The sequence below is a fragment of the Anopheles darlingi genome, chromosome 3, assembly GCF_943734745.1.
Source record: "Anopheles darlingi chromosome 3, idAnoDarlMG_H_01, whole genome shotgun sequence".
Classification (NCBI taxonomy): Eukaryota; Metazoa; Arthropoda; class Insecta; order Diptera; family Culicidae; genus Anopheles; species Anopheles darlingi.
Window position 1 is genome coordinate 7,763,967 of NC_064875.1, and position 10,000 is coordinate 7,773,966.

The following is a 10,000-nucleotide window of genomic DNA, read 5'->3' on the forward strand; positions in this document are numbered from 1 at the left end:
ATCGTCATCATTTAAAGGCGCCATCTTTCCAGGCGCTGAGAAGTCGAGGCCGATTGGTTTCGTTTCTTCTTGTGGATGGTGGCGACGCAGGAAATGAAACGGAACGTGGCCCGGGTCCGGGGGTTATAGGGTAGTTTGAGCGAGAATTGATTGACTAAATAGGGGAACCAGAGCATACGCGCGCGTGTGTGTGTGTGTGTGGTTGTGGTTGTGCTTACCTTGGCGCGGTAGGTGGCAACCTGTGAACCACTCCGATGCGCGATGCCATGGCAGGCGTAGGGGTTGGGGTTGACTTTTGCTGATGTAGCACCCGTGGCGTGGCGTGGCGTCGCAGCCTTGACCAGCGACCACTGTACGACGATGAGTGATGAAGCTGTTGGCTTCAAACGTCATCTTTGAAGGTTCGTACGAAGCCCATGGACCTTTTTAACTTGCGGTCTTCAAGAAGAAATATGACCAGCTTCAAGGGGAAGTTACTCCTTGCATTGTTTTGAGATATTTCTTGGGACATTCTACTTCAATTGTTCAATCTTCCGGAACAAAAAAAAAGGTTATTGAAATGCAGATGGAATTCCCAGGAGAAAGATTTGGGTTAGTGTGTTCCCGGGGAGAAGTTCCGTATTCCTGCTTCCACGTCCAAACATAAACCACAAGACAAACAATCTTAATGATAATGAGCGAATAACAATCCCATCGAACATCGGGATCGAAGAACAAACCCACCACAAAGCACACAGCAGGATTATTAATAAGTGAGCAATCAATTCCACTCGGTTCCCCCCTCCCAGGACCAGCGGCGACTGCTTTCTCTCATCACCGAAACGGAACGAAACTCTTTGGGACCCTTGGGTGGACGACGCGTGGTCTCGAATCGTATGAAACAATTACTATTTCCTTCGGAGCGGAGACAAATGAGGAATATGATATCCCCAATCCCCCCTCTGCTCTCCATTCCTTTTTGAAGCCTTTGAAGAAAGAAACGTAAGAATGCCGTCGGTCAAGAACGCGGAACCGATTAGTTTGTTTGCTTTTGGATAACCAAGCCCTGGAGGAGGTGGTCTTGCCGGTGTTGGTTTTGAAGATTTTTATCTCACAAGACGTACAAATTGATCGAGAATGGGAATTAATTATCGAGATGTTATCCACCACTACCACCACCATCTTACTGGAGTGGTGCAGTGGCCAATAGAACAAGGGTGGCGACCGACCGAATGGTCAGGACAGAGCAGCAAGGAGGAGAAACCCTTGAATGATTCCATGCAGCTCGCATCCGTTCATCATCTTTGCACTCGGGATTCCGTTGGCTCACCATTGACACCTTCCTTCCTCAAGACTCGAGATATGGCCAACGATAATCGAGAAGAGAGGCAGAAAAGAAAGAAAGAACGACCAGAATTAAGGGGGAGAGCGACAATCCCATTCTTCCACACGCGGAAACGGAATTTGTCTGCAATTTATGGTTTCGCATAAACTAGATATTACGACACACACACACTAGAGTGCGGTTGCAGCTTCAAATCGGTAGCCGAACGGTGGCCTACAAGAGAAGGCCTATAATAGGGCCCCCTTCAAATCTCGGCCCCTTCTCTCCTGGAGGAAAGTGTGACAAAGATTCGTTCCACCAGCTACCGGACCCCTGGACCATAAGAAAGTGAAAGCACTTGAGGAAACCTTCCCCAGGGCCCCCGAAAGGTGGGCTTCTGGCTACTGTTTCCGGTAATTTACTCCTGGGAGAGGGGATTGGTGGCGTATGCTTGTTGTGTGGTCGAAGACCGAACTGGCCACCAGGAACAGGGGACGGGACCACAACACACAACACAAGTGGACACATCTGTCATTGATTTGCTGCCTCTTGCCGCTTGCTAGCCATAGGGACCATCCCGGACAGGCCTCCATTTTGGCCAATTAGTTCCGGACCCGATGAGGCATCGAGGAACCGTTTTGGCAGCTGGTCCGTCACGATCGGTTCCTCGGGTTTGTGGTTTGTGTAGGGGCCAAAGATCATAGATAAATTTGTCATAATCTATTAGCACCAAAACGGCTGCGCCACGCGTATCGATAGGGCATTTGATTCTCGGGGCGCATTTGATTGATTGTGTCTCGACCGAGGGCCAATAATTCGATGCGCATCATTCTCCTGGACTGTCGTGTCGTTCTCGTGGGAAATGAAGAGCGGTTTATCACTTCAATCTCTTACCGCCAAATGCCCAGCTTCAGCTTAAAGTAGCTTTTAAATTATTGGCATTATGGACCATTCCAGGCGGCTCGTGCATGAAGTGCAATACTCACTGCCATAATTTCCTGCCAACTGAAGAAGGTGGTGCTAATCGTTTTATCGCTTCATTCACTGGAAAGAATTGGCTGACGGTGGTGGGGCCGTCTCTTAATTAAAATCGTCAACTGCGCGCGAATGGCGGAGAACAAAAACCGTTCTCCACTCGCGAAGAGCGTTCGTCGTCTCTGCCACGAAACAGCGAAAAGGACGTGGACGTGGTGTTATCTGTTACCCCGTTCTCCTTTCTTTCCAAAAACGAGGTAGTTACAGGAGCGACGGTTGAAAGGATGTTTAAACTGGTAATGAACAATTGCTAGCTACCTGGCCAAGGTGCAAGGCGCACAACGACCAGAACGACGACGACGACGACATCACATTGTAAGACGTTGTAAGCGATACGTGGTCTTTGTCCGTATGGTCGGTTGTAACGACTAACAATAAAAATGTCAGCAACAGCATCACCACTACAGTGCCCTTCCCCTGTTACTGAAAGGGTGTGTGTCCTTTCCAGTTGACACACTTGGTGGGACCCCTTGAAGGCCAAAGCCGAGCCGAGCTGCGATGAGGATGTTACAATTAATGAGCGAAACAACTGCAAGTGCACACGCCATTTGTGATGCGCCATACAGTGCGCACCGACCCGGTCCTGTCCCGGTCCTGTCCTGAGGATGGTCCGGAAAAATGGACATTAATCCACCTCTCGACCGGTGGCGCCGTTAATGGTAATGACACTTCGATTTGACTTCCAGCGATTTCCAGCCTGGCCCCGGGGTCTCATAACTTTTGCACCCCAAAAGAACTCCGTTCGTCCGTCCGGGCGGGCTGACTGGCTGGCTGCTGGTGGCAGTTTTATGTCGGATTTCGATTTCGCGGACGCTTTGGCGGACATTAAAAGTGTGCAGTGGCAGAGAAGCGCTCGAGAAACTCATAAAATCGTGCCGCCAAGTCAATGCCAAGTCGGATGATTTGTGTTTTTGGCGAACTTTTTTTTTTTCGCTGGCCACCCGTGAACCAATTCGTTCCAATTCGCGCGCGTTAGTGGTAGTGGTGATGATAGTAGGGGCGCACATTATTGGCACATGCATTGATTGGTGCCGATGATGGAAACGGGCATTTCGGGGTTCGCCTTCCGCCGATTTGCGACGCAAAAGGACGCACCAAGGGGACCCCGTACCACTTGATGGGATGGGCACTTTGGTTGTCTTTGGTCTCCCTTCGGCGTAAATCGAAACCCGAAAATAGAGATCAAAATCATTCTTTGCCAACGAACGAGAGAAGCGAACCAATTGTTGTCAGCAATTGTCTCATCCCATTCGGTCTCGCGGCTCGGTGGCTTTCAGATTATAATCTGGCTGATCCCGGTCCCGGGATTCGATCCAGGAGAGGGGGTTCCGGGGTTCGATCTGATAATCCGGTTAACAAATTGAATTGTATCGGATTATCAGAGGCCACTCCGCATTGCAAAGTGGAAGTGGAATGTGCATTCCTGAGAAGGGAGGAGAAGGGACCACGACACAATCGGTTGTGTTCTCAAAGCTCACAGATTACTATCTTTATTGGTGGCCACACTGTATTGTGTCAAAGATTCTCCTTCTCCTCCTCCTGTTTCTCCTCTTCGCAAGGGGCTCTCGAGAGACACTTGAGAGATGTCCGTGTCTCGCGTACGTTTCGTCAGGAGGTAATAAAGTGATTAGAAGGACCCAACGAAAGAAGGAACGATCCGAGACACATTTACAATCGACGCACAGTATTACCCTCAATTGATTATGCATTGCACCATTCTATGTATCAATGTTGTTTTGTCTGATCCTCTGTCTTCCTGTTGTTTGCTTTCTATTTAATGATTATGTTTTTTTTTTTCTTTTTTCTTTCTTTTTTTATTGCAGGTTATTGCTGACCCTCTCTCACTCTCTATCTCTCCTGTGATCTCTGTGTCTTCTGTTATCATTGAATGTTCTTGTTAGATTTTGTTACAAAAATACGATCACCTCAAAAGAGACCTTCTCACTAACGATCGCTGTTCTGTTCCGTTCTCTCCGTTTAGGTTCCGTACCTGCCTGAAGATGGCTGACTCGAGCGACGCCAATCTGGTGGGCAAGCTGTTCTTCAACATCATGCAGATGAAGTGCTTCGTGATAAAGCCGGAAACGCGCTGCGTGAAGAAGTCGTGGTGGGGCAAATGCGAAAAGAAGGTGCGCGTGAAGCGTGCCCATCTGCGGGACAATCGACGGTTCTAGAGTGCAAGTACCGTCGATCTATCCAAGCTCAACAACACTACACTAAACTACCAATTAATTCAGCAACGTGAACGTGATTCCTGAAGCACGCGCCGTGTGTGTGTGTGTCTCTGCGCTCCTCCTACCGCAAATGCGGAATGTTATTTATTGTCCTTAGAGGAAGGAGGTCGCTCCTCTATCACTATTTATTGGGAACCCCGAAGGAATAGCGAAATGGATTAGCATTAAACTAGTTTTAAGGTTAGGCGTCGTCATCTCATCAACAATCGATCGGATTCCTATTAGTTGCCGTAAGACTTTTCTCTGCTCTAGGTTAACACGCGCACGGTGATAGAGTGTTGTTGTTGTTGCATAAAATGGAGGATCGAGCTGATGAGCTCTCGTCCTCACCTCCTACAGGTGATCTTAATTGTATATAAAGATATTAGAATTAGTGCGATTGCTTCGCTGAATCGCCGGGAGCGCCAGATCTGAGGCAAGGCGAGGCGGATAGAGTATTATAGTAAATGGCCGCGTAGCACCAGAAATGGGCCCCAAACCTCCAATTCCATGACATTGCCGTCGTTGCCGAGGTAGAGAGACGAGCTTTAGCATTCGTAGACTGCCAGAGCGGATAATAGAATAGGTATTTAAATGAGGAATAAGAAAACCTCCGGCCCGGGATATAGTTAAGGTATTATTGATAAGCAGTTGTGCGTTGTATTGAATAGGGTTCCTACAAGGGGCCACGTGGGCCAGGATATGAGACTCCCGAAATTATCCACCAACAGATCGCAGCCACGAGACATGTAACAGCGAACTGCTGCACGACGCTTTTATACTTAAATACTCTTAGAGACAGTGTAGGAGTTGTACATACGATTCACGATTGCTGTTGTACATACATCGGAAGGGATGCTGTTGTAAATAAAAGGCCGCGGAGCTGCTTTAAGAACACTAGGGTGTTAGGAAGTATCGCCGGGGACGAAGGGCATTTACAATTGTTAGTTTTGCCGAATGAATCCTAATGTACAGAAAGTGGATAAAGAATTAAAATTAAACAGAGAAAATTTAGAAGTGTAACAAAAGATAACACCTAAGCCTAAGAATACCCAATCTGGGAAGTGCGAAAGCAATAAATCAAACATTAAAATATTACAAACATACCACACCACAAGCACGCCGCTATCTCGTTCAAACTATCTTGTTCCGATTAACAAACATTTAACTGTACTGTATGACGATAATAAACCAACGAAAAACTAAACAATTGAAACACGATCTGGTCTGTTCTCATTATTCAACTCGACTGTTCGGAAAATCAGAAAGAAAATCAAAAATTTAATTTAAAGCTGCTTTCACATCGAACGCGTTTTTAAAAACGCCAAAGTTGGCGTTTTTTGACGCAAAAGCTTAATTTATTGTTCACACCTAGGTTGCGCGAAGGTCGATTTAAAATACACGAAAAATAGCACCATATCACTACCGCCACCTTATCAAATCATGATAAATAGTTTAATCTTCACGCAAAACAGTTATTACCCGGATTTCAACACATTCCTGCCAAAACAAATCGCAAAACCAAAGGGCAACGCTGGCTTGCTTGCGTAGCCTGCTACAGTCGGCTCAGAACCTGCCACAATCTGTAGATTTTTACAGATCCGAAAAAAAAACGCCAACTTTTAAGCTCTTCAAAAGCTAGAAAAAATAGCTTTCGGTGCGTTACGTGAACACTTCCATATATTTTGATGTGATACAACCGTGTTTTCTGCGTCAAAAAACCTGCTGCGTCTATTACTGGCGTTTAAACGCGCTCGATGTGAAAGCAGCTTAATCCCGCCAGCATTGAAAATCATGCTGGAATGCGGAGTCAAACAGTTGGGGCAAGAGTTACCATAGCAACTCTCGCTGTATTCATAAACCACAAAATGTGTTTCTGTACAGTAAACCAAAATGAAATTACTAGAGATGGCAGATAATCCATTAATGCACTAGTAATGGGGCATGCATGGAGTAGTAGTTGATGGAGTTTATGACTACGGAAAGGGGCTGTCCTTAAGCATTCCACACACCGGATGCGGTGCGTGCGGAACGTTTCACCGCGTACGAATATAATTCTACTGGACACCGAATACCGCATGCGTACGATGCGTGCGGACCCGTGCGGACCATGCGGCAAAATGTGAAAGTTTGCATTTAGACGCAGCGAAACGTTCGCACCGCACCCAGTGTGTGGGGCCTTTTTGAATCAGCCTGCAAAAATTCCTCCCGTTTGTCAAAATCAAATCCAATATGTTTGAGCTACAACCCTGTGCCGTTGTTTTGGTCTGGAATTTTTTGCAGAAGTGGAGTTTTTAACATTTTTTAGCAAATCTTGTAAATTTTGTGATCAAGATAAAGGTGATAAGAGCAAATTAGCATCGTTTGCAACTTCCGTCGTTGTTCCCGTTGCAAAAGTGGGTCGGAAAAGTGTAAGGAACTTGCGCGAAAGCAGAATCGCAGCGCGAAAGACCCCCCAAAAGACCTTATCTTTTCCCTTTATCTAAAAAGGATCATTAAAGCTTCGGCTCCGGAAAGCAATCTGAGACCTGAGAGTGTAGAAATCTGCGGCCGGGATCCGGGAAAGCCGTGAAAATCGTTCCAGTGCGGGCGACCTCGGCCGCTTCTCGTCCCAGATCGATCCACGGTAGAGCAGGCGCCCCCACCACATCATCATCGTCGTCGTCGTCATCATCATGGGAAACACGGACACGAAGCTAAACTTTCGAAAAGCCATCGTTCAGCTGACCAGCAAGAGTCAGGTGAGTGATTTGACCATCTTCAAGTGTCCAATCAATGGGTTTTTACTAAACATATGTTCGCTACTCTCCCTCGCCTCGCCACCCACACACTCGACTTGCGTCATCAATTAACGACGCCACAACGAGCAGCCGATCGATGCGAGTGATGACGCGTTCTGGGAGCAGTTCTGGTGCGAGCACAACACCCCGGTCCAGGACGTGTTTGCGCTCGTACCGGCCAATGAGATACGGAAGGTGCGCGATGTAATGCCCTCGAACCTGGCCACACTCTGCTACAAGGCGACCGAGCGGATGGTCCGGGCCGTCGATAACAGCTGTCGCACCCAGGCGGAACAGCAGACCGTCCTCAACTGTGTCCGCCTGCTGACCCGCATCCTTCCGTACATCTTCGAGGACGCTCAGTGGAAAGACTTTTTCTGGTCCTCATTGCCTAGCAACAGTGCAGGCGAAAAAGAGGAAAACGGTGGAGCAGGCGGTGGTGCGGCGGTCCCGTTAGCTCAAAGCCTACTGAATGCAATTTGCGATTTGCTGTTCTGTCCCGATTTCAGCGTAGTAGGCTACCGTAAATCTGGCCCCGAAAAGGCCGAAGAGTTGAATTCGATCGATAGCTGCGAGTACATCTGGGAGGCGGGGGTCGGATTCGCCCAGTCGCCACCACGGAACGGTCATCTGGATGCAAGGCGTACCGAGCTGTTGAAGTTGTTGCTGACCTGCTTCAGCGAAACCATGTACCGTCCACCGACGGCGAGCGATGAACCGAATCGCTGGATCGTACACTTCACCAGTGCCGACAATCGGCATGCGTTGCCCCTGTTCACCTCACTGCTAAACACGGTCTGTGCGTACGATCCGGTCGGTATGGGCGTACCGTATAACCATCTACTGTTCACCGACACACTCGAGCCACTTGTCGAGGTGTGCCTGCAGCTGCTTATCGTGACACTCGATCACGATATCACCGGGAACGCGGCAGGATCCGGTACCCCAGGCAGCCAGCAGGCTGGACAGTCACCGGTAGGGTACGTGCACGACGAGAGCACGATCGCGGACAATCTCTTCATCAACTATCTGTCACGCATCCATCGGGACGATGACTTTCAGTTCATTCTGAAGGGCGTGACGCGGTTGCTAAATAATCCGCTCGTTCAAAGCTATCTGCCCAACTCGACCAAGCGGCTACACTGTCACCAGGAGCTGCTGGTGTTCTTCTGGAAGATCTGCGACTATAACAAGGTTGGTATTGATCTCTCGATCGTTCTCTCGTTCGCTCGATCATCTATTAATCGTTTCGTTCTGTTTCAACAGAAATTCCTCTACTTTGTGCTGAAGAGTAGCGACGTGCTGGACATCCTGGTACCGATACTGTACCATCTGAATGATTCTCGTGCCGATCAATGTAAGCACAGGCTGCAGCGGGTGATTGATTCTCCCTGAAATGGTGATCCAACTGTTTCTCTCTCTCTCTCTCTACCTTCCAGCCCGTGTTGGATTGATGCACATCGGGGTGTTCATACTGCTGCTACTGTCCGGGGAGCGTAATTTCGGTGTTCGGCTAAACAAACCGTATACCGCGACCGTACCGATGGACATTCCCGTCTTCACCGGTACGCATGCCGATCTGCTTATCACGGTATTTCACAAAATCATTGCAACCGGTCACCAGCGGCTGCAGCCACTGTTTGATTGTCTCCTCACGATCCTGGTCAATGTGTCGCCTTACCTGAAGACCCTATCGATGGTGGCGAGTATTAAGCTGCTGCATCTGCTGGAAGCCTTTAGCACACCATGGTTCCTGTACTCGGCCCCCTCGAACCATCATCTGGTATTTTTCTTGCTCGAGATCTTTAACAACATCATCCAGTATCAGTTCGATGGTAACTCGAACCTGGTCTACACGATCATCCGCAAGCGGCAGGTGTTCCATGCGCTCGCCAACCTTCCGACCGATGCGGCCGGCATTGCACGGTGTCTCAGCAACCGTAAGGGTGGCAGTGGTACTGGTGGTGCGCGTATAAGTGGCTCTAGTCATGCAGGAGGACAGGGTGGCCCAGGTGCCGGTGCTCGTGGCGGTGTCCAGCGGCACGATGACGAAGTGGACTATCAGCAGCGAAAGGCGGCACTTACGGCTCCTGGTCGCGATTCGCCGGGATCTGGTGTAGCCGATGACAGTGAGGACGATATCAGTGATCGTGCCGGGCGTGTAACGTTGCGAGATGAGGACGACAGTTCCGCATCGGCCGATGCTCGCAGCGATATCGTGGAGGAATCGATGGAAGGCTCACGGCCAGCGCAGGAAGCCGAACCGGGTACGCTGCAAGCGACCCTACTCGATACTCCCAATCTGGCCCAGATTACGGAGCGTGAATCGGCACATCCGACATCACCGGATTCGATAGCTGCCGGCGCCGCCGCCATTGCCACGACGCCAACCAAGGATGATGAGGGTAGCGAGGAAAATGATGATGGTGCTGGCTCACCGAAGCGAGGAAATAGTTCACCGAGCAAGACACCGTCTCCGCTGCGGCGATCCATTGCCCAACGGGGCAGCATCCGGGTTACACCGGCACCACAGGCAGCTAAGCAGTGGCAAGCGACACCCGAGTGGGTACAATCGTGGCGTTCGAAGCTACCACTGCAGACGATCATGCGCTTGCTGCAGGTACTGGTACCGCAGGTAGAGAAGATTTGCATCGACAAGGGCCTTACGG

General features: G+C 49.3%; 2 protein-coding genes across 11 annotated transcripts in view; both read left to right on the top strand.

Annotated features, from left to right (window-relative positions):
* The window catches only part of LOC125953979 (uncharacterized), a 27,078-nt gene extending 21,294 nt beyond the window's left edge, over window positions 1-5,784 (top strand). For 9 of the 10 annotated variants that reach the window (XM_049683888.1, XM_049683893.1, XM_049683892.1 and 6 more), the window contains exon 5: window positions 4,320-5,784. In XM_049683888.1, the coding sequence (XP_049539845.1) occupies window positions 4,320-4,512 (193 nt within the window). In that variant the 3' untranslated portion in view covers window positions 4,513-5,784. The other variant, XM_049683896.1, reaches the window with a different exon arrangement.
* Window positions 5,785-7,047: 1,263 nt separating this feature from the next.
* The window catches only part of LOC125953938 (protein HID1), a 3,894-nt gene continuing 941 nt past the window's right edge, over window positions 7,048-10,000 (top strand). Inside the window, exons 1-4 of the mRNA XM_049683803.1 lie at window positions 7,048-7,292; window positions 7,422-8,525; window positions 8,598-8,688; window positions 8,771-10,000. The exon at window positions 8,771-10,000 is cut by the window's right edge and continues 941 nt beyond it. Of these exons, the coding sequence (XP_049539760.1) occupies window positions 7,227-7,292; window positions 7,422-8,525; window positions 8,598-8,688; window positions 8,771-10,000 (2,491 nt within the window). The 5' untranslated portion in view covers window positions 7,048-7,226. The remainder of the gene's footprint in view (window positions 7,293-7,421; window positions 8,526-8,597; window positions 8,689-8,770) is intronic.